Source organism: Balearica regulorum, chromosome Z (assembly GCF_011004875.1).
Source record: "Balearica regulorum gibbericeps isolate bBalReg1 chromosome Z, bBalReg1.pri, whole genome shotgun sequence".
Lineage (NCBI taxonomy): Eukaryota > Metazoa > Chordata > Aves > Gruiformes > Gruidae > Balearica > Balearica regulorum.
The window spans coordinates 84,977,804-85,001,484 of NC_046220.1; the positions used below are offsets into that span (position 1 = coordinate 84,977,804).

The window sequence follows — 23,681 nt, forward strand, 5'->3', positions numbered from 1 at the left end:
CCAAACTTTTTGACTTCATTGTTCCACCTTTTGGGGAGGTGTTGGGGGAAACACCTCTGGGTCTTATTGTGTTACATAGCAGTAGGAGAGGTGATCTCATCCTCAGATTAGGAGGCAGAAGTGGTAATTGGGAGGCTCAAATTTTGCCATTGAAACCTGTACGATGCGGTTGGGTCGAGAACCACGAGATGAGGTGAATGTACTTAGCTGAACTTTTTGTCTGGATTTACAAGTGGAAATCACAAACCCAAGTTACAAGCTGCTGTTCCACATGGCAGCTTGAATCCTTCCCACTTAGCTTTCAAGGATTTGAGCAGTGGATTTCAGCAAAGAAAAAGGAGCATAGCAGATTCTAACATTAAGCATTGTTGCTTCAAGTAAAATATTCCCCATAATCTATTTTTTGTTTGAATTTTTGCCTGGAAAAATCACAGTTGGTATCACTCTACACTATATAAATTTTGGTGATTGTATATCACTTCACTTGCTTTTGTTTTCAGGCTGTTGTTGTCACTGATGGAGAAAGAATATTGGGTCTTGGAGATCTAGGTGTGTATGGGATGGGAATTCCAGTAGGAAAACTGTGTTTGTATACAGCCTGTGCAGGAATACATCCAGATAAATGCTTGCCTGTGTGCATCGACGTTGGAACTGATAATGCAGTAAGTTTGACTGAACTTTGCCTGCCATAAGTTATTCCTATGAAACATAGCTATTTAAGAGTATTGAGTACTATAAGAGAAGATTTTTTTAATCACTTGTATTTAAGATAAACCCAAGTATTTTATGTAAGGGTAAATGACTTGGAATTCACTATACACTTACATATCAGTGATTGAAAAACACCAGTTAATGTCAGTGAAATGCTGCATTTGGAACTTGGAACACTGTAAAACAGGCAGTCAGGTTGACCTGACTTCAAAAAGCTGGAAATGTGAATCAGATCTATTAAAGCAGTTTATTGTTCACAGTATTGATTTGTTCCATTTTAAAAGCAGCCATCACCAACCTCAAGTGCCAGCTGAAATTACTGAACATTGATATAGACTGGAAGCAGTTACAGTGGCTGTATAAATGCAGTATCTTCAGTGTGAAATGTGTTACTGTGAACTCTGGGAAGTGCATATTGAGGAAGTGATTCATCCTGCTGCTGTTTTTGATTTATTCTTTTTCAGACACTCTTAAAAGATCCATTTTATATGGGCCTGTACCAAAAAAGGGATCGCTCACAGGTCTACGATGACCTAATTGATGAATTTATGGAAGCCATTACAGACAGGTAGGACACTGAATATTCTGCACGGAAGTATGGCCAAAACTGCTGGCAAAAAAAACCCCCATAACACACTGTCCTTGAAACTGTTATTTTAAGGAATAAGGATAGGACTAGAAGTCAAGAGATGTGACTGTATTTCATGCTCTGGAGTGATTTTCTTTGTGACCTGGAACTTGCTGCTTGTAGTTATCTGCACAGAACGGAGATGGAATTGTTTTAAGCAGTGAAAGGCCTGAGGGCATCCTCTTTCCAAAGATAATAGATTACATGCAGGATTTGTTTTAAAAGGATTGTGTCTAGTGATAGAAATATTTGCCATGTTCTGTAGGTATGGCCAGAACACACTTATCCAATTTGAAGACTTTGGAAACCACAATGCTTTTCGCTTTTTAAGAAAATACAGAGAGAAATATTGTACCTTCAATGACGATATTCAAGGTATATCCTTTGTTTATGTTCCTTAATGTATATGCAAAAAAAACCCTCCAAAAACTTGCCTAAAAAAACCCCACGATCTGCCCTGTAGATCTGTTCAACTCTTCTTGGATTTGTACTGCTTTTACAGGGACAGCTTCAGTGGCCTTGGCAGGACTGCTGGCAGCACAGAAAGCCACTGGTAAACCACTTGCAGAGCAGAAAGTGCTGTTCCTTGGAGCAGGAGAGGTGAGTTCTCTTAAGGGCCCTAGAGCAACAAGAGATTTAACTGTGTATTTTTTGGTTCTGTAGGACTTGTGGAGATTCACATTCTCTGAATTCCATTGCAGAACTCTTTATATAAAAAAGCCAGCTGAAATAAATTAACAGAAGGAGCTACCTGCTTAAAGACAATTATTTGAAAGGTGTTTAACATTTGCAAGGACTCAAGTTTTTTCACTTTCTTACATGGACTTAAAGCATCAGGGACTTGTGTGTAGTTGAAGGGGAATTTACTGTAAAGTTATGATTTAGTAAGAAAGGGGGATGAAGAACATCTGTTAATTTTTGTAGCATTGCAGAGAAGTACACAGTGGTTTTCTTAGTGAGTTAAATCAGTGGCTGTTTGCAGCAAACACTAGTTAGTTACTGGGGCCGCAATGTCAGGACCAGTACCGTGCTTCTTGGTATGTCAGCAAAATTGCTTCTGTGGTGCTGACAAAATAATTTAATTAGCTGAAAATTTCTCCAGCTGGGGAAGGTCCTGATCGCAGTAATTGTCTGAAATTCTGTTGTTGCCTGAGCACTGCGCTTCCCTCCACCTTATTTCTCCTGCCAGACTTGGCAGCGTGTGCAGCGAGCCAAGAGAAGGGATGTGGAGGGAGGCACTGCCAGCATCTTCTTTCTGCCCTCACAGGCAGTGGGAGCAGAGAGAGGTTCAGAAAGCAGTTGGGCACAAAACACTAGGCCATGGTTTCTTGATAGGAGGGCTGCAGCGCTGACTTGTTCTTACTTTCTAGTTGGGCTGCTTTATTGTGGCTGCTGAACTGATGGAGCCACAGCACCCAGAAAAGCTGCCTCTCTCTTTTTCTTGAAGACATGACACTGTTGATCCCAGGAGTCTGTCCTCATCTAGGCAAACATTGCTTGTGTTTCAGAGCTGACTTACTAAATGGGTTTTGTGGGGATCTTGAACAGAGTGATGGTGGTGATGACAGATCCCTTTTGTGACTTGTTAAAAATTAAAGTCCTTTTATCCACAAGGCTGCCCTGGGAATTGCAAACCTCATTGTTATGGCTATGATGGAAAGCGGCATTTCTGCTGAGGAAGCCTACAGGAGAATATGGATGTTTGACAAATACGGTTTACTGGTTCAGGTAGGGGTGCACCATGACTTGAAACACCACAATGCAGGTGGCCAGTGCTTTCTGTGTCCTTCTCACAAAAAGAATCAACTTTTTATCTACAGGGCCGAGAACAAAAGGTAGATTCCAATCAAGAACCATTTACACATCAGGCTCCAGAGCAGATACCAAAGACATTTGTAGAGGCAGTGAATGTACTTCGGCCTTCGGCTATCATTGGTAAGTGAGATTTATTTTTGTTTCTGTGTTTCCATCATTTGGTTATTTGCTGCATTTAATTTGCTGCACGTAATTTGCTAACGTGGCTCCAAGGAGGTTGGTGACAGTGATCTGCATTTCTGCTAGTGTAAATGAGATGAAAATGTGAGGTCCATTTGCTGCTTGAAAATATACTGAGGTGCAGGTTCTCTCTCAGTGCATCCTCCATTGCAGCTGTGGTGCTCCTGCATCTGTGTCCTTGTCCAGCTGGTGCTGGACTTCAGAACAACTCTGAGTGGGACTGCGTGGCTTCAGTGAACTGCAACTGTAATGAAGGGCACTAAGGAAGACATAAATACAACCTTTTTCCCAGACACATTCTCTACACCAGCAGCAAGGGAGAGAACAATCACAAACATGGCATTTTCTGCTTTACAGGTGTTCCCTAACTTGCGTAATTTTTAAATTTATTTTTCTTTAACCTTCCTTCCTTCCCTTAGTCAGCTTCTCTGGCCAGAATCTGCCAGCAGCATGGCTTGAAGGAGCTATTTCATACTTCAGATCACCAGTACCTATTAAATCACTGACATATGTAGGTATTGATTTATAACTGTGGCTGTCTGCAGAGGTCAGATGGGATTACAGGTATTTCCTAGTACAGCTCTGAAATTTCCTTTGCACATGATTTATTTGGAAAAGAAGAGGGTTTAGGCTGAGTAGCTACCCCAAAGTTTGTAGCCGGTGTACAAATATACACTACTTTGATGTATTTGTACCTATGTGTTTGGGTGTGGTCAGAAATACCAGTATCAAGGGAATGTGCATTGCAGTTAACACCCAGCTAGGATGAATCATCTGTGGAGAACCTGGAGTTCCTGCTTGCTTATCCAGGGAAGTGATAAGTGTTCTTTACACAGATCAATTAAAAAAAAAAATAATCATGTAACATAGGCTTTTGGAGCACATTAATTAGATGTTCCTGTGAAAATAAGAATTTTAAGCAGCCGTGAACAGAGCAGTGCATGGTTTCCATCTCCTGCTGCTAGAAAAGCCTGCGATGCTTTGCTCTGAGTGGGAGTCTTCGGGGGTGACATGAACTTAATCTACAGTCGCTATCATCTGCCCTGAGGCAGTCAAATATTGATTCTATTTTGATGTGTTTCCATTTACTTCAGGAGTTGCAGGAGCTGGGCGGCTCTTCTCTCAGGATGTGATCAAAGCAATGGCCTCTATTAATGAGCGACCCATAATATTTGCACTAAGTAACCCTACAGTGAAAGCTGAATGCACAGCAGAGGAAGCATATACACTAACAGAGGTTTGTAATGTTTAGAAACGTTGTTGACCTGTTGGCACTTTGCTAGAATTCTTTACTGACTGTGAGAATACAAGAACTCAGATTGTTTTATTATTCCTTGGACTTATAATACAGATCTTTCTTGTCTTCTGGCAAAAGTTAATGGAGGTGACTTGAAAAGAAGTCTTGATTAAGACTTCTTAATGAATAATGACATTTTGAAAAGCTTAAAATAGCCTAAATCTTGTTACTACTTTTAAAAATTAACTATTTAATGTTTCCTAGCTTTGATCAATTAACTGTTTCCCACCACACTGTTTAATTAATTTGGTTTTTAAAGAAACATCTTATGTTAACATCATCATAAGTAAAGTCCTTAAAGCAGGTAGTCCTTGCATCAACCCAGGAATTCTGCTTTGTACTCAGTCACTTCCTAACACCTGCAGATCAGAACTTGTATCATTAACAGTGACCCATGCAGACCTGTGCTTTTCCAGGGCAGGAGTCAGTGGTGGCCCTCTGTCCTTATGTTTCCCAACGTCTGTCTCTCGTACACTGGCACCACCAAACGTTGAAATGAGTGAACCAAGAATAAACACACCTCGTTCTGCACCGTTACCTCAAAGCCATTATACTGTGGCGTGCTTGGGGGGGAGGTTGGGATTTCGGGGTGTTTTTTTTAATAACGCTATCACCAGCACATCCAGACCTTGCTTTTGCCTTTAATGAAGCAAGTCTTTTATCCTTCTGCACAACTTCTTATCTAAAAAAACTAATCATCTTTGAAGAGAGCCTGAGGGGAAGGAGGTGGGGGCAAGGGAGCATCGGGCAGACAGAGCGTTAGCTTTAGCACTTTGAACTGGCTGGTAATGCCTTTCCTTTACATTGTAGACTCCAGCTCACTGTGATCTCTCCCCTGTCCACAGGGCCTGCCTGCAGACTTCAGGGGTGCGGCTTGTGAAAAGACTTATTTTTCCTTTTCTTTTTTTTTTTTTTTTTCCCTTAACACAGTCCCAAATCAAGTGACTCATATGTGAAAATGAGTGGGTGGAGATCTTTCCTTGGTTCTTGATGCAGATCTATGAACTCCTCCTTCCCACTGTTAGTGTGGCTCAGTTGTTTCCAGCATTACAACCTCAGCAGTGTTAGCTTCACAGCGGGAAGGGTAGAATTCCATCATCTCCCGTTGGAACCAGGATTCTCTTCTGTGTTACTGGGCCTGTCAGGTCAGAGGGAGCTCTTGCTGCAGAGATTTGCAAGTCCAGAGCGAGCCCTAGGCAGGAATAACAGCCTCTGGACAAAATCTAGACCTTAGCTTTTAATAGTAAATGAGAATGCTTTTAAATGAAGATGGTTTAATATCTCTCAGGTATCTTGCATTAGTCAGAATAGTGACTCGGGCAGTGTTTCAGTATATAAAATTAAATTCCAATATCTTAGATAGAAAGTAAGCAAGACTTAGTTATGCAGGCAAGCCTTTAGCTGGCATAAATAAATGTAAACAACTACTGGCATCTCTGATGGCTGAGGGAGGCCAGCAGCACTGTTAGAGGAAGGAGCAGCCTAATTTTTGCTTGTAGTTTTTATAGAATATCAACATAGCGTTAGATGTTTTAAGGGCAGAAACTCATTTGTTCCCCCGGCTGTGTGTTGAGTCCCAAGGAGTTGGACCTCAGAGTAGTTACTGCTATCAGATGCAAAAACAAGACAGTGCTGGTTAAATTCAGGTGTGGTAGAATGTCCTCACTGAAGTAGCCGTGGGAGCGTAGTGCTATTTTAAAAGTTTGTGCCAAATTGTGGTGGGTTGACCCTGGCTGGGGGCCAGGTGCCCACCAGAGCTGCTCTATCACTCCCCTCCTTCACTAGACAGGGGAGAAAAGGTGTAACGAAATGCTGGTGGGTCGAGATAAGGACAGGGGGAGATCACTCACTAATTATCGTCATGAGCAAAACAGACTGAACTTAGAGAGGAAATTCATCTAATTTATTACTAAGCAAAACAAAGTATAGGAATGAGAAATAAAATCAAACCTTAAAACACCTCCCCCCACCCCTCCCATCTTCCCGGGCTCAACTTCACTCCTGGCTTCAACCTCCGCCCCCCCTCAGCGGCACAGGGGGATGGGGAATGGGGGTTACGGTCATTTTATCACATGTTGTCTCTGCCACTTCTTCATCCTCGGGGGAGGACTCCTCTCATCGTTCCCCTGCTCCAGCATGGAGTCCCTCTCACGGGAGACAGTCCTTCACAAACTTCTCCAACGTGAGTCTCTCCCACGGGCTACAGTCCTTCACAAACTGCTCCAGTGTGGGTCTCTCCCACGGGGTGCAGACCTTCAGGAGCAGACTGCTCCAGCGTGGGTCCCCCACGGGGTCACAAGTCCTGCCAGCAAACCTGCTCTGGCGTGGGCTCCTCTCTCCACAGGGCCACAGGTCCTGCCAGGAGCTTGCTCCAGCGCGGGCTTCCCACGGGGTCACAGCCTCCTTCAGGTGCCTCCACCTGCTCCGGCGTGGGGTCCTCCACGGGCTGCAGGTGGAATCTCTACACCCCCTCATCCTCCCTCCATGGGCTGCAGGGGGACAGCCTGCTTCACCATGGTCTTCACCACGGGCTGCAGGGGGATCTCTGCTCCGGCGCCTGGAGCACCTCCTGCCCCTCCTTCTGCACTGACCTGGGTGTCTGCAGAGTTTCTTACATCTTCTCGCTCCTCTCTCCGGCTGCAAAAAGCTCTGTTTTTGTCTTTCTTAAATATGTTATCACAGAGTCACTGATTGGCTTGGCCTTGGCCAGCAGTGGGTCCGTCTTGGAGCCGGCTGGCATTGGCTCTGTCAGACACAGGGGAAGCTTCTAGCAGCTTCTCACAGAAGCCACCCCTGTAGCCCCCCCCCCCCGCTACCAAAACCTTGCCACGCAAACCCAACACACAAATGGAGAGAGAATCTTTGGATTTTTTCCTGTATTGGATCCATATATCCTTTTATTTGTGATTTTCCATAAGTTATTATTTATAGGCATGGTTTTGTTTGGACAATTAAATATTATTGGTCAGCAAATGAATGAGTGTAATTTTGTTTCGGTCCTTATTAATAAATTTTGTAATGCTTTTGGCTTTTTAGACTTTTCTTCATATCTAGTGTTTCTTTTCATAATGCTCTTTAGTTCTCTGAAATGCACTCAGTTTGCCCTTCAAAATATATAGTATTTTTCCCTTCAAGATACAGTAATTACCTAGAAAATCCTCTCCGACTTTACTTTGTCGTTTAACTAACAAAGTTTGTCAGGCAATTAAGGATCAGAGCTGTCAGCCCCACGTGTCTCCTGGCTGGTGTGAAATCTGAGGAAGTCAGTAAGAAAAGGAAGATCTCATCACTAACCTTTTATTCCTTATTCTTTTCCACTAGATGGCACCTGTAAAAGCCTGACGATGCTTTAGTGCCCTCTGCCACTGTGTATTGTGTGGGCTTTTGTTGGATTTTAATTTTGTCTTTTGGACCTGTCCTCAAATGCATCCATATATTTTGCTCCCTCCACAAAAAGCCCGTTGTCATGGGTATGCCCTAACATTCAAACATAGTTCCTGAGTCTTTAGCTTCTTTGGTAATTTGTTCTCAGATGTAGTGGTCTTAAGAAGCCTTAAATATTTTAAAATATTGTTATTAAACCTGTTGCTCAAAGTCAAGATTTTTTGCTTATAGGGGTTTTACTGCTTGAGGAAAGGGTCATTTATCTTGTGGGTATATTTCACGCTCCAAACTCTGGATTTGTTTTAATATTTTGTGCTGATTAAAATCCTTTTCAAAGGAAGGATAAGCAAACTGCATTATTCACTCCTCTCGGAGCTCACAGCAATAGAAGTATGATACAACGGTTCCTCCCTTCACCCTCCCACCCATCCGTAAACCTTTTGTTCCTGTACTTCTGTTTCAGTCTCCTTTTGGAAGTGGCTGTTAGTCAACTGTATTTGTACAGTCTTTGTCCACTGTGGTGCTGGGTCCTGGTTCGTGGCAATGGTTCCTGATACAGCGCTATGGTTATAATAATGGCAAACACACAAATACTTTATTTTGTGAGTAGTTCCTCTAAGTCATTGCCATCTTAAAGAACAACGAATGATAAAAGGAACAGATTGCTTCCATTCCTTCGGAAGCCACACAATTCAATGTGTATGCTTCCCTCTTCTGCTTTCCAGATCTTTGCTGCAGAAACATGCAGATGCTTACCGAGTCTTGTATCTCTTCCAGGCCTTGCCGGAAAGGGTGGGTTTGGTTGTTGTCATTCTGGGATTGTAGAAATGAAGTCAGCAACGGATTTAAGTACGTGCTTGAATCCATTTGCATTCAGTAGGGCCGTCTGCCTTTTTGCATTTGGCTGTGTGCTCGAGTATCTTCCTGACTCAGTCCTAGAGCTGACTGGGAACTGTAGGACTCTGGTGTCCCTGTGTTTCATAATGACAGTATTGCTCCCTACTCTTGGCTCTTTAGAAGCTGCATGACTGATTATTCCTCTGTTTAACAGGGCCGTTGCTTGTTTGCCAGTGGCAGTCCCTTCGAGCTGGTGACTCTGAAAGACGGAAGAACCTTCAAACCAGGCCAAGGAAACAATGCTTATATTTTCCCAGGTAATAAATAAAATTGCCATCTTTTAATCTTTAAGACTAGGCTATTAGCACTTCTTCTTGGGTTTCCTTGCTATGCTGGGCACAGTTAGTGAAGCAATGTGAAGAGGTGTTACCAGCATTTAAAGCTGAGAACTCAGAAGAATAAATGAAAGAAAATCAGTTAAGGATGGATGTTAGGCATGTGCAGCTACATCTGCGACATGCACACAGTGAGCTCACCCGACTGGATATTTCTAAGAAAACAAAAGGGTGTTATTAAAGGCTTTGAAAGCTGCTGTACTATGAGTTCTGCTTGTTTTGGGGGGGGAAGGAGAAACTACGTGTCAATATACTCCTGTTGAACTTATGTCTGCACAAGTGAGGGTACAGAATCAGCACTGGGGATATTTCTCTGCCTTCCCCTTTCTCTCCCTTTCTTCCCTGAGCTGCTAAGCTCCAACCCCTTGTCAAAAGCCACCTATTGCGGTAGATGCCTAGCACACATGATAATAGTTTCGCGAACGTGTGTAGAAAACGATGGGAATATTTTTACAAATAACATTCTAGATGACTCGGAATTTCTCAGCAGCAGGCTGCATATTTTAAAATGATGTAGCCCTAATTGGCAATAATTTTATTGTAGGCGTGGCTCTCGCTGTGATCCTCAGCAGTGTTCGACATATTAGTGATAAGGTTTTCCTAGAGGCTGCTAAGGTAAGTGTGGAAGCAGAGTAGGCTGTGGCTTCTGACATGATGGCGGATGATGTGATAGGCAATTTCTCAAATCTTGCTGGAACTCTATGGTTTCCTGTTTGTTTTCTGTTGGTTTTTATCCCTCCCCAATGGGAAAAAAAAAAAAAAAAAGTATTTTGGTCAAACAAAATTGTGAAAAATACCACCTGCCACTGCAAATTTAAATTTTTTTTTTAATCCAGAAATTAGACACCCAAATAGGAAATCTGTCCATATGTAATTGCCTCCCAGCCTCGTAGGTCTGGCAGCAGGCCTGCCGCCGCCTCCCGCCCCACTCTGGGTTCCACGGCTGGTGGTGTGGTCAGGGACACAAGTGGTCCCTGGGCTCCCATCCTCTCTTGCCTTTCCACTCTGGAGCAGGAGCAGCTACCGCGTCGGAGTAACCACTGAATTAACTGGCCAAACGCATGGGCAGTCCTGCAGGCACGTTGCACTTTTATAACTTCCATGTTTAGGGGAAGTTCAGCCTCCAAAAAAATATGATCTTTGCTAAATGCTTACAAGCAGAATTTGCTGATATGGGCACAGATTGAAGAGTTGATCTTTGAGAATTTTGAGATTTTGACTGCCCTATTGTAGTGCTTTGGGAGCACTTGAGTAGTAAAAACACTGCAACTTGTTTCTCTGAGGTGTTCTAGCATGTTACTGGTCCCATTTGGGATGCAGTAAATAGAACTTGTTTGTTTTTCTAACTCAGGCATTGACGGAACAGTTGACCGATGAAGAACTCGCACAAGGAAGACTTTATCCTCCACTGTCTAATATCAGGGAAGTTTCTATTTATATTGCTGTGAAGGTGAGTATGAAGCATAAAAGTGGACTGTACTAAAAGTGCATTATGTGTACGTTAACTTGCTGAATTGCACAGTATAACCCTTGAGCACTTAAGTGGTTGGGCACAAAATACCCAGTTTTTTGTGCCTTTAATAAGAGACACTTAGAAAAATCTTGGGTTTGTTGGACACTTCAGTGATAATGAGCCAAAATCATGGTCCTTTGATTTCTGAAACTTAAGTTTTCAGATCGCTGGAAAGGCATTCAGGAATTGTAAAACGACTTTGGTGTTTATCTTTATTCAGTTTGGCAGTCCTAAACATATTGCAGTGGAAGCGTGGATGTTATGTGAATGTAGTAAAAGGCATAAACCGCATGGTGATTTAACTTTCCAGGTTATGGAATTTTTGTATGCAAACAACATGGCTTTCCATTACCCTGAGCCTGCAGACAAGAACCGTTACATTCGATCAAAGGTTTGGACCTACGAATACGAATCCTTCATGCCAGATGTGTATGACTGGCCCGAATCTAAGGTTCACTGATACATCAAGATCGCACTCCTCAGGCAGTATCTTGTACTCTGCAGGGATCCCTTTTTCAGACCAATTTAAATCATGATCTTTGAGTCCCGTAACTTATTTTGCTCATTTTGTTGTCTTTTTTTTTTTTTCCCCCCTTCTACCCTGTTTTTCACTCGACGTAGATTTCTCCCCACTCTCCCAAGTACCTGATAAACTTTATGGATGATGACATCTGTCACAGGAATGAGAGAGCTCTCCAAAATTAATTTAAATAATGACATTGCATTTCTAGCTTAGAACCTGCACTGCACTAAAGAATTCCTTTAATGATATTTTAGCTCTGTGCGTTTGATGAAGAACTATAGCTCTCTCATCACTGCTGACTCCAGAATTATTTATTTCTGCTTTTAATAATCAGTCTTCTACTTGTCCTAGTGTTGTCACACTGCATTATCTGTGACATCACCAGAGAGCATTTGTCCAAAAAAAAAAAAAAAAAATTTAAAACAAATTTAACAGTTTAATGGGCTGTTTTGTCTGATGTTTAAAGATGCCTGTGTCCAGACTTCCTTGTGGCATTGGCTGCTCTGTTTCTTTGTGCTTTGTGGAGCAGCATGGTGTTGCACATGTGGAATCTGCAGCAATGTTTGTCTTTTGTGTTTTCATCGTTGTGTGAAATCTGTTATCAGGGAAAAATGTGAACTAGTTAAAATTATCCTCTGAAAGCCTGAAAATAATAGTAATCACTTAATAGCTTTTGAAAACAAAGCTACACTGTTGCATAACAAATTCTATCACGTAAAGGCAGGATCTGAATTAATCTGTGGAAATTTTTTAGAGATTTTACAAGGAGATTTTCTGCCGTGGACTCCAAGGTGATGTACCAAAGGATTTTTGTTTCATTTGTTAATTTTTTCAAGGTTTTGTTTCTTCTAAGCTAAATTTTCTCCCTGGCATACCCTTTTTCTCATGAAAAGACATGTGTGGTGTTTTCATGACATCATTGACTCAAAAACTCCTAAGGGGACTCGCCACTTCGAACAAACCCACCCACAGGCAGCTGATGAAGCTGAAACGGAAAGTGTTACAGGCAGCAATTGACACACACTTTTACAGAAGTTTGAATGTTTCTTGTGGTCTCAGTCCAGTATATTCAGTTCAGTTTGAATACAGGACTGAAAAGATCTGATGCTTAGAAGCTCTAAGCTGATCACTTAATTTCCCCCACTCCATTTACAGGTTGAATTTGCCAGGGTGGGGTTTTTTTGTGTGTGTAAAACTAAAAATTGTGAGTTTTTTTCCTTGCACGTTTGATACAGCTACTACAACGTGCATTCCTTTTCATTTTGTTCATATCAGGTTTGAGTGCCCTCCGCTCCTTTGTATTAGCAGGCAAGGACACACAGTGATAGTTACAGTCTGTGACTTCTCTAAATCTGATCTCTGTAGCAAGACCGATGGTATAAAGATAATGTGCTGTTCCATAGTTTGCTGCATCAAGGCCACCAAAAAAAAAAAAAAGGACAAAAATAAAGAAATAGATAGATGTAAAAGGGCTATACTGCCAAATTTGAAGCTGGAATCCAAAGAGATGAAGTAAAGCTTGCTTAGGATTTACCCGTGGCAATCACCTCTCTCATATCTTCATTTATATTGCAAAATACGGTCTCCACAGAATAGGCCCAAAATAGAACAGGGAAAATAGTCTCTGAACCCCCTTGGACATGGTCTCTGCCGCTTACTGCCTAGTATCCGATTTTAAAATTATATTTGTGTATTAGATAAACAGTAAACTTTGGGAAGGCTTTACCTAAGCGAGGAAAGAAGACTGATTATGTAAACACAGAAAACAGTGATGTGGGGAAAAGACTGCGTATTCAAACTGTGGTAAAGTGCTGTCTGGTGGGGCTCAAAATGCTACGTTGCCAAGTCGGGCAACGTACGTGGTTTGCAACTTGTATATGTAAGTATCTGTACAAAAAAGACCAACACACACGTGATGTTTTTACAAAGAATGCTTTTTTCATCTATTTTTGCTATGCCTGGTTTTTATTGTATTTAAATTTGTGATCTTACTGAGAAGTTATTTATTTAGTATACAAATTATTTTTACCTTCTGAAAATTCAACTCTAGCCGAAGCCTGTGGCAGCGTGTCAGTGGAGTTCTGCATCATTTGGGGAACGCACACTTCCTCTCTTCTGCCAATGTACCAATTAGGCAGACGAGTAATTAAAATATCCCATGCACCGATCTTGTGTCCTGCCTGAGAATGATCACAGAGGCAGGGCAATCGGTCCGTCAATATAATTCTGTCTTACAAAATAAAGATCTGCATCCATCCTTTCAGTCTGATTATGGTTTTGTTTTCAGGCAAGAAGTGCAGTCATGGTCCATAATCAGTGCACATTGATAGTACCCAGGAAAACCTGTCCCACTTTATGGCAGCCAAGTGGTACCGGTTAGACTTCATCTGTTCATATGCACCTGTGGTCATTGTTTAATTGAGTTCTGTGGATCATCTATAGCTTGCAATATAGACACAGTGGAATTTTACCTTTAATGTATAACCATTGTTTTCCATTAGCACCAGGCAACACCTCAGCTCACAAAGTTTTAAGTGAGCTGACGTGTTCATCTCTTTCAGACTTTTTTTTAATAAAATACACAGATTCCTCTTCAGTTTTGTGTATTCTTCACATCTAATTAATCTTTGAATTAATTACAACTGCTAATCTTGCCACTTAGGAAGGAACCACAGTATCTTTTTTCGTATTCACCTAAAGGATGACTGGTGTTCTAGCTCTTTACGCAGCCCTGGGGACTTTGCCTTCCAAATGGTGTAATGTCTTTCACATTTCTTCTATGAGGATACTATTCTGGATGTGCAGAACACTTCTGAGAGGGTCAGAAATCAGTAGCTCAGTTTTTTCCAACACTGGTCCAAGACTTGCTTCCTTAAATTCAGCAGGAGTAGGGCCAAGCCTCTGGGCAGCAATGTATAGAAACGTCGTGGGGAGGAGAAGAAAGGTAGCTAAGGGAGCGCAGCCTTTTTTTTATTGTTCAAAGAAGTTATAAAGATTTGTATGTTCCTGAAGCATGTGCCCACGTGCCAACAATGGGTATGTAGAGGAAGGCTATTAAAACGTTGTCTCTGATAGATTTTAAAACCCAAATGCGACTCGTCACAGAAGTTCTTGGTTATGTTTGTGAACAGTGATGTTTCATGATGTTGTTTGTTTTCCGAGTTAAAACAAAGTGACCCTTCACATGCAGTTTGGTGTTTAACAGGTTTCCTGCAGTAGGTGAGTGTCTTCTCTGTACTGTTGTTCCCAGCACGCTGTTTTGCAGGAGGGGGTAAAGTAACCCTTTGTCACGCTCCTCCAGTAGTAACTGTAAAGATAAATACTACACCTTTTAGTTTTTCATTAGCAGCCCTAGTTAGTGACTACTTCTGTAGGAGAGTTGGGATCACTATTGTACAGCTGCAACTGTGAATTTTAGTTCAGTTGATTCTGGGCCTAAGTAAATCCAAGTTGTCTTTCATTTGGAGCTTGCTCCTGGTCATCTTGGTGTCAAAGGAGCAGATTTGAGCACCTCTGTCATTCAGGTAAAGGTATCTACGAGACGATTGGACTATAGAACAGTACAGTCTTAGCTGTAAGTGCTATTCTTGAATTTAAGAAAACCACTGTTATTTCTGGACTCTTTTTAAGATGATGTGTACTGCTATTCCATCTCATAACCGTACGTAATGGGCCGGGACTGGTGTTACATTGAGTACTGGAGCAAGGAGAAAAATCTAGAGCAAAGCTCTAATTGCACCCACTTGACAGCTGAATTTGTGCAATGTAATTCAGTTACCACTGGTGAAGGGACATCTAATTCTGTATGGATCTACCTTGACCTACCTGCCTACTCCCGAAATACACATCACCATGGTATCGCAGAGCCTGCAGGTGTTCTGGGTGAACTGTGAGGAAAATTCAGCGCGCTTTTAAGTCTCTTGCTTCCCGAATCACAGCACTTGGTGATGATGCAGCTTACTCGTGCCTGCTCCGGAGGGAGATGTGCTAACAGCTACGTTGTACGTGGAGAATCCGGTACCTGGCGGCACGATGGACTGTGGCTACAGCTCATTAAAAAGCTCTCTTGCATCAGACGTTTTGCTTGCGGTGCAGGATTTACATTCCCTGCACACGAACCAGGCGCTGGATTGAACTGAATTCTCTGAGTACCTGTGGCTTTAAATAGTTCCTGTCTAATGAAAATGGAAAAAAAAATAATTTTAGGGCTATATAAACATAGTAAGATGGCCAGTTTGTCAAGAAATAAAATGTCAAAGTAATTTACATTTATTTCTATCTTAAACATATCTACCTTACACAAATAAATGTGTGTCTGCTGGAGTGCTTGTGAGAACAGTTCTAGCCTAATCTGTCTGGGGTTGATTTTACCAGGGAGGGTCATTGCTCAGCTGAAACTAAAATTGTATTTAAATGTGAACTGATTGGGGTTTTTTCTCCTTTATAATGTTGTAACTCTATTGAAATTGTGTGTTCTGGTCTTCTATTTTCTTAGTAAAATGCATTCCCTTTGCCTAAATTACCTTTGATTTTGTTTCTTCTGAAAAAAATAACGCTTGACCTACACAGAATTGCTCTGCCATCGCTTAGATCACCGACGTTATTTTCTTCCTTTTGTCCCTTGCAAATGATCAGCAAACAAACCAGCTATTTGGGCTGTATTAAAATTTTACCTCAAAACCTGCATCCGTAGGTTAACAGACGCAACAACCCCGAATCTGACGACGGCTTGGGGCATCCTCTGGCAGAGCCGGGCCCCCTCCAGCCCCCACCGCCCGGCCTCTCCGCACTCCCGGACTGCGGCCGCCGCTACCTCGGGTACCTCCCGCCAGGGCAGGGCCGGGGCCGGGGCTGGGGCCGGGCCCGCCGGTGGCCGCAGCCCGGGAGGGGGCGCGGAGACGGCGGGGGTTGGGTTGGGCCGGGCCGCGCAGCGCGGGCTCCGCCTGCCGCCGCCCGGGGAAAGGTAGGCCGGCGAGGCGGGCCGGGCCTGTGGGTTACGCGTTTTCTGACTAAACTCTGCCGTCCCCGGAACCGTTTTCCCCCCCCCACGCCGCAGCGTAGCGGTCTCATGGTCCTCCCCGGTCCCCCGTCCCCTCCCGCCCCGGGCCGTTCCCCACAAGCGTTCTCGGGGAGCGGCGGAGGACCGCGGCCCAGGGCGGGTGGAGGCGGCAGGGCCCGGCCTGGCGGGGCCGTGAGGGCGGGTGGCGGGGTTTGAAGTGTTTCAGGGGGGCCTCGGCTGGCCCCACGTCCCAGCCCGCGGACACCAATTCAAGGCGTAAGGCCCGAAGCCAGTTCAGCTGTTAATCTGCTTTTACACAGAGGAAAAGGAAACAAAATGGGTATTTGTGCCTTTTGGGGGTGTGGTGGGTGTTTATCGTACCCCTCCTCGCCCCCCGAGGTCAGGTAATTACGCGTTGCGCCTTGGTGTGGTTGGGAGGACCCTGCTAACACACCGGGAAGAGGACTGCTCCCCTTGGGAAAGGTGTGGCAACTAAACCTGAGAAAACAGTAATTCTTGTCCTTGAAAGGTATCTGAAGCTGTTGAGGCACCTGGAGTTTGAAATGAGGTGGAAATACATCCGAAAATGAGGTAGGAACTAAGTCTGGGAAGACTGAGGCTGGAGAAGGCACACCCTGCAAGGCAAGGCAGCGTTACGAGTCGTGCACGTGGAGGTTCTGCTCCTGACGCGGCTTTCCAAAGGTTGTCCTGCTCCTGCAGACCAGCCAGGCTCCTCTTCCGGACAATATAGCGGGTACATAAATGACTAGGGTATGGCAGCTGATTGTATAGATCCTTCTGCTGCAATAGGTGTCCCGTGATCTGTTGCACAGCCTTCAGGCTGCATGCAGGTTCATCAGTGTTTAATTTTTCACTTAGCACTGGTGAGAAGTAAAACATCAATCGCTTTGAACGATGCCGTGGCAAAGGCAAAGTAAATAGGGTCGCTCCTGGCTCTTGCGGTCTCTGCATTTGTTGAGGGGAGCGAATCTTTCCCCTCTGTGGTGCTGGGCTGCACACTTCTGGCGTGCAGTAACGGCGTTTAAACGTCAGCAGTGGCTGTTTGGTGTTAGTTCTGAAAAGGCTTTTAGAGGAAAGCGCAGGAAAATTCAAAGTTTAAAGAAAGCGAAGAAGAAAGAAATAATAGTTTAAAGATTGGAGCATTTGCAACTGGATGGGGCTGTTTCTTTAGATAATGAACAAAGGTCTTATGTTTGAGCTGTGTGTTTGCAACCTTCCATTGACATAAAAAGGAAATCGGCTGCTTGTAAATATGGGGTTGTCTGAAAGTCTTATCTTACTCCAGGGAGGTTTTATTTTTATTTTTTTTAAGAGAAGGGGAATTTGATCCTGACACTAAAGTACGTAGGATGCCTTCGCTGAACGCAAAAATACTTGTTTCTTTCCCAGCATGAATATGTATGTCCAGCAGCTGAAAATCTTTTTCAGGTGGCGTACCGACGTATTTAAAATGTCGATGGATATAACTTTCCTCGGCACAGGCTCAGCATATCCCTCTCCAACAAGAGGAGCATCGGCGATAGTGCTTCGCAGGGAAGGAGAGTGCTGGCTCTTCGACTGCGGAGAGGGAACTCAAACGCAACTCATGAAGAGCCATCTCAAAGCAGGTTTGTGCTGTTGAAAGGTATTGTGATGAGGGAAGGAGAAAAGTTTCTTGAGATCTAAACAAAATACATTGTCCTCGTGCTCGTCTTATTTGAATACATACTAAACATGCATGAGCATCTGAAGGTGGCAGTTGCTGAACCTGCCCTGCAGTAGTCCTTGATTGCCCTTTGGTAAAGAATTGTGTTGGGAGAACCAAACTCTCCTGAATGAATTTCTTAGGCTTCGTAATTTCAAACGTGGACCACAGACCAGCTTTAAACTGGCACTTTGTATTTGTCTAAAGGCAACTCTAGACAATACCTCCTGTGAGTCCTCCTGTCAATAAATACTGTGCTTTTGTTTTCAAGTAATGTTGTGTGTATTCATAAAACTTTGACATTTTGGCAAATAAAGCAGAAACCAGACTTACCTGTGATTTTGCAGCCTACAGCGCTAAGAGCAGACTTCTGACTCTCAAGTTACAAAGATGGAATTATCAATTATAAACAGAAAACCAACCTCCTGCTCCTCCAAAATCTGAAGCTATCAGGGGATTTAATCACTAAGTGAATAGGCTAATTTTTACTAAATTTACTGGGTTTTTTATTAAATTGTTCTTAAAGAGATTCTGTCCTTCCTATTGCTCGGTTGGTGCTGGAGAACATGCTTTATCACAAGGAAATGGGAACTCAGCTGGAACTCAGTGGAGACTGAGGCAGCCTGATTAAAGTACACGTTTCTGTAATGAGAGAACATTCTGGGCTTTTTTAATCTAGCAAGGGTAGGGCCCAGTGCCGGGGAGCTGGAGTGAGACACACTCAGACGTGAAACAAAGCCAAAATCTTTAAGTGCAGTTTTTTATCTGTTCAAAACAAACCAGTTGGGAACTGTGGGGTTCTTGCCTTTTAAAAAACTTTGAAATCAAAACTGGATTTTTTTTTGTTTTGTTTTTTTTAAATTCTGTTCATGTGCTAGGTTCAAAACTAGGAACAACACAAATTCCACTTGATGTTTCTCGTTAGTCTACAGTTTCCATGTAACGTATGAAAGCACAACCGCTTCCCAGCACTTTGGGCGTTTTAATATGGCAGATGTCACCAGTCGATTCTGTTTCATGCTTGTAGCATGTTTTGCTTAGAAGCAACAAAAACTTCTGTCTCGGCAGTCTTTTCTCGACAAATCAAGCCAAAATAAAGTTTCCTTGTGTGGAAACCTATCGCTACTGTGGAAAAAAAAAACCCAACTTTGTGGTTTGGGATTTATTTCTTAAACACTGGTTTTATTTTAATTTCCCTCCTTCCTTATTTCCTACTTCTTGCCAAAAAGCGATTATTTCTGAGTTGTTACGGTACTCATTTTTCCTATTTTTTCCTGTTTTCTTTTTCTGCCTCGATAGGCAGAATTACCAAGATTTTCATAACTCATCTTCACGGTGACCACTTTTTTGGACTCCCTGGCCTGCTGTGCACACTTAGCCTCCAAAGCAGCCCTGACGTAAACAAACCACCTGTGGATATTTATGGCCCATTAGGACTGCGAAACTTCATCTGGAGGAGTATGGAGCTCTCCCATTCACAACTTCTCTTTCCCTACACTGTTCATGAACTGGTACCTACACAGGACCAGTGCCCCGCAGAAGAATTCAGAGAGTTTTCTTACCTGGACAGAGATGAAGTATTTCCCCAGGGAGCACAAGGGAGAAAAATCCACCTGGATCCAGTAGAAAACTCTTACTTGCTGTTTGAGGATGAGCAGCTGGTTCTGAAAGCGTTTCGCCTATTTCACCGCATTCCTTCGTTTGGTTTTGTGGTGGAAGAGAAAGCCCGGCCCGGTAAACTCAATGTACAGAAACTGAAAGACCTTGGTAACTACTTTGACTTATTTTTCCTCTTTCTAATTTTTTAAATGTCTAAATGCGTGTGTTTAAGCTGAGCAGTGACTCCAGTTTTCAGCAAATGTAACAAAATTGGGTACACAGGCAGCTGAAATCATTTTATGAACACCTTTCTAGGGGTTCTAGCAAATTAGAGCTGCTCTATCTCCCGAATCCATTTTCATTCAATTTTCCATTTTCTATTAGAGACATTTTAATGCTTCATACCAATGCAGCAGTCTGAATTGGCGTGTTGCACTAGTGCCAGTTAATATTGCAGACCGTTCTCATACTGGTAAGAGCAAACAAGTTCAGATTTTAAAGTTTAAAAAAGCATAACGTGACTTTCAGGGAAATGTATGGCCAGTGTATTTGCGTGACTTTATTGACTTTAATACGAAGAATGTAGCTTTTCTTCAAACACACTTCCTGCTAACGTTACAAGCTCTTTGTTTGTGTGAAATATGTGAAATATCAATTGCTCTTTATATTGAGGTTGTCTTTTTTCACTGAGACAGCTTTATATATAGCCTATCTCTTCTTAAGTGATTTTTTTATTTCTTACACTTGACACTCATCAGGACTCTTTTGCTTTTATTTGCCAGGAGTTCAACCAGGTCCTTTATATGGGAAACTGAAGAATGGAACAGCAATCGTTCTAGAGAACGGAGTAACGATTTCTCCTTCTGACGTCTTAGAAGACCCTATTCCTGGAAGAAAAATTTGCATTTTAGGGGATTGTTCAGGAGTGGTTGGAGATGCGGCCATGAAACTTTGCTGTGAAGCAGATGTACTGATACACGAAGCCACTTTGGACGACACCCAAGAGGAAAAGGCCAGAGAGCATGGTCATAGCACTCCAAAAATGGCATCAGATTTTGCAAAATCATGTAAAGTTAAGAAACTGGTTTTGACTCACTTCAGTCAGAGGTATAAACCGGCTGCTCAGAGAGGTGAGGGAGATGCGGACATCACCGAACTGAAGAGACAGGCAGAGTCCGTGTTAGATGGTCAAGAGGTAACACTAGCTGAGGATTTTATGACAATAGAAATTCCAGTGAAAAAGTAAAAATAGTAGTGTTAGCAAGCTCTGTATGAAGCCATAAAGCAGGATGGTGTTGGATAGGACTTAAAAATAATGGTAGGGTTGGTGGTATCCAAAGTAATTTTCTTCTGTGGCATGCAGAGAGCCGTTGCAAACCGGAGAGAGTACCAGGCACAGTTAGCGTTGCTTTTGTAAAGCAAGAAAAAAGGATACTTGAACATCCGGAACTTGGAATAAATTTGTAAGTAATGGTTTCGGACGTCTAGGCTCCCCAGAAACCGATGGCATGGGCTGGCGCAAGCCTTCACAGCCCAGGGGTTTTCCTTGGACCATAGATTCCTAGAGCAGAGCGCTGGATCGTTTGGCTTAATAAACCCCAGGAAGATTTGTGTTGTGCACCACAATTTAAGATGTCTTGCCTCTTACAAGCTTACTTCAAACTTGCATAAAGTATTTTGTAACTGTTAGCCGATTTCCATGTAAGAGGACGATTACACTGGAACTAATAAGGTATTTATAACTCTGCCAAGTGTTTGTAACGGGGTGTGTTGCTCTGCTCAAGTGGAGGAGCTCTTACAGTTTTCTCTTCATAAAATAAATATAGTTCAGACTTCCTGTCAAAAGTGAATCACTCTTAATGATTTTATTCATTTAAAGCTCTGAAGCATGAGCCCTAATTTTGTATACCTGTAAAGTTTTGGAAGTATGCTCTGGAAGTCTTTAGGCAGTGTCATTTTTCCTATAGTGTTCCTCCAAATGCATTATCCTGATGAGACAAATTAAGACAAATTAAGACAAATTATCCTGATAAAAGCGTATTTGTGTTTGTAGAAATACCCCTATGGGAGGAATTCCACTTCTATAGCTCAGTCTGTTTCTGCAATGACTTTATTCTTTCGGTTAAGGAACATGTACCTCCTTTTTCTTCCCACCTCAAAACAAACTAGAAGTTGGAGTTTCCCAAATTTTAGCTCAATTTTCTGCTCAAAAGTAAAATCAGTGTTTTTGAAGAATCTTATCTTAAATATATTTCCCCTAGCATGGTTTCCTGAAAGCTGAAACACTTCATAGCTTTCTAATAAACACGGAATACTCTGGCAGGTTTGAGTACAGCTGATAGAGTTTGTGCTTGTACTTTGAGTTGATGGTAATACAGATGGAAAATGAATCGGGTTTAATATACAATTTTCCTCCCTGCTTTAAATGTAGAATAACAAAGCTCTCAAAAAAAAAAAAAAAAAAACCACTCCCACTCTTTAATGATCTCCCTCGTAAATGGTGCACCGCTCAACGGTGGTTTGTGCACGGTGATAATCCCAACCCTGCGGTTACAGTAACTCCGAAGCGAATCACACCAATATTAATATTTTGTGCTTCAAATACGCTTCAAATGTAGAGGAAATCTTTAGTTTCTTTAAAAAAAAAGATATTGGGAAGAGTTGCAAACTTGAAGAACGTGACTTTTGGAGCAGAAACTCGCTGATCTGTATGACTTCTCTTAAAAATGGTGTAAAGTGGGCAGAGTCTACAGGTTATTCTGTGATTCTGTTACGCAGTGGCACGTTCTTCCCCCCCCCCCAATTGTTTTTCTTTTCGAAGATAAAAATTAATGGCAGATGCAGAGATCTTGATATCACACTCTGCTTTATGTAGTCAAAAGCTGAGCAGACTCCAGCCATTCTGTGTTTCACACAGTGAAAGAATAACTTTCTTCATTATCCTCACCTGCTGTGCTACGTCTGCTTCCACAGTGGAACAACCAAAAATTCCTATTTCTAAGCCGTTCACAGCTGCGATACGAAGTTTAGGGAACAACCTCCAGGCTTTTTGGAAATTCACTGGCTACCACCTGCAAATGACAAAATCAAAGGATAGAAATAATAAAAAGGGATAATCTGAAAGCTTATGCGACCTGAAATGTGTGCACAGCTCATCTCCCTGCGGTGCTGGATCGTGCAGCTCCAGAACTGGGTTACCCATCCCAGCAATAAATACATTTTTTGCATTCGTGTGGTTAGTTAATTGCTGTGAATTCAGGAATATCTTCGGTTCCCATTCAAATGACGGAGGGTGTGGGTAGATGAGTGAGATGAATCGATGGCGTAGGCTCCCGGAGAGAACTTCGCTTCTCCATGTCCCGCGGTCCAGGTGTCCAGCTTGGTGTGTCAGTCCAGTGCTTGCCTGGCTAAACAACCACTGGTTCTTGCTAGCCTGCAAGAAAACAGCCTCTGGGCTTATTTTCGGCTGGATTACCGAGTTGATTAGCGAGGTGTCTTGCTGCACGACATTTACAAGGGCTTAACGACGGAGGGTGCAGAACTGCTTGGCCAAAAATGAGGAGCTCCTTGGGACCCCCACTTTTTAACAGTAGTGAGCTGATATATTGGGTCAGTCCTACCACATAGCTACATCCTAAATATGTTTTAGGATCTAAATCCTAAACAAAAATGGGTCAATTTGGATGAAGAGCAGCAAGGGGAAGAGCATATCAAATTGAAGCAGCAGGCCAGGTCTTCTTCAAGCATTAGGGCTGGGGACTTGGTTGCGCAGAGTTGATGTGTTAGTGCATTTTTTCTGGCAATTTATTCTGCGTGGATAATCAAGGGAGGAAAAGCTCGTTTCGTCTAAGCTGAGAAGAAAAGCTGCAAGTTGCCTGGTCTATATTGAAGGCCGGATTAACTATATGGCTGTCATTTTTAAAAACAGTTTCTTTTTTTTGGCATGTTGGCAAAAGAGGGTACATTTAGTACTAGAGTTATGTGAAATTCCTATGTTTTCCATTTAATATATTTTAGTATTTGTAATCAAGTTATAGTTGTCTCTTTCTTAGCAGATCCATCGGTCTTTGCTTATTGTGGTCCACTCTTCTCTCT

At 42.6% G+C, this 23,681-nt stretch overlaps 2 protein-coding genes across 12 annotated transcripts in view; both read left to right on the forward strand.

Annotated features, from left to right (window-relative positions):
- Positions 1–13,540, forward strand: part of ME2 (malic enzyme 2) — a 35,793-nt gene extending 22,253 nt beyond the window's left edge. For all 4 annotated transcript variants that reach the window (XM_075739596.1, XM_075739593.1, XM_075739594.1 and 1 more), the window contains 11 exons: positions 501–662; positions 1,176–1,279; positions 1,605–1,714; positions 1,842–1,939; positions 2,954–3,067; positions 3,160–3,274; positions 4,429–4,571; positions 9,067–9,169; positions 9,792–9,862; positions 10,599–10,697; positions 11,071–13,540. In XM_075739596.1, the coding sequence (XP_075595711.1) occupies positions 501–662; positions 1,176–1,279; positions 1,605–1,714; positions 1,842–1,939; positions 2,954–3,067; positions 3,160–3,274; positions 4,429–4,571; positions 9,067–9,169; positions 9,792–9,862; positions 10,599–10,697; positions 11,071–11,220 (1,269 nt within the window). In that variant the 3' untranslated portion in view covers positions 11,221–13,540. The remainder of the gene's footprint in view (positions 1–500; positions 663–1,175; positions 1,280–1,604; positions 1,715–1,841; positions 1,940–2,953; positions 3,068–3,159; positions 3,275–4,428; positions 4,572–9,066; positions 9,170–9,791; positions 9,863–10,598; positions 10,698–11,070) is intronic.
- A 2,636-nt stretch (positions 13,541–16,176) lies between these two features.
- ELAC1 (elaC ribonuclease Z 1) lies at positions 16,177–21,337 on the forward strand. 8 transcript variants are annotated; one of them, XM_075740250.1, is made up of 5 exons: positions 16,177–16,246; positions 16,812–17,053; positions 17,732–17,910; positions 19,287–19,754; positions 20,369–21,337. In XM_075740250.1, exons 3-5 carry the CDS (start codon positions 17,754–17,756, stop codon positions 20,830–20,832), a joined length of 1,089 nt encoding a protein of 362 aa, XP_075596365.1. In that variant the 5' UTR covers positions 16,177–16,246; positions 16,812–17,053; positions 17,732–17,753; the 3' UTR covers positions 20,833–21,337. The 8 variants fall into 8 exon arrangements, with proteins under 8 accessions (XP_075596365.1, XP_075596361.1, XP_075596362.1 ...); XM_075740246.1 differs by having other exon boundaries at positions 16,201–16,246; positions 16,812–16,873; XM_075740247.1 differs by lacking the exon at positions 16,177–16,246 and adding an exon at positions 16,375–16,686.
- Positions 21,338–23,681: the final 2,344 nt, after the last annotated feature.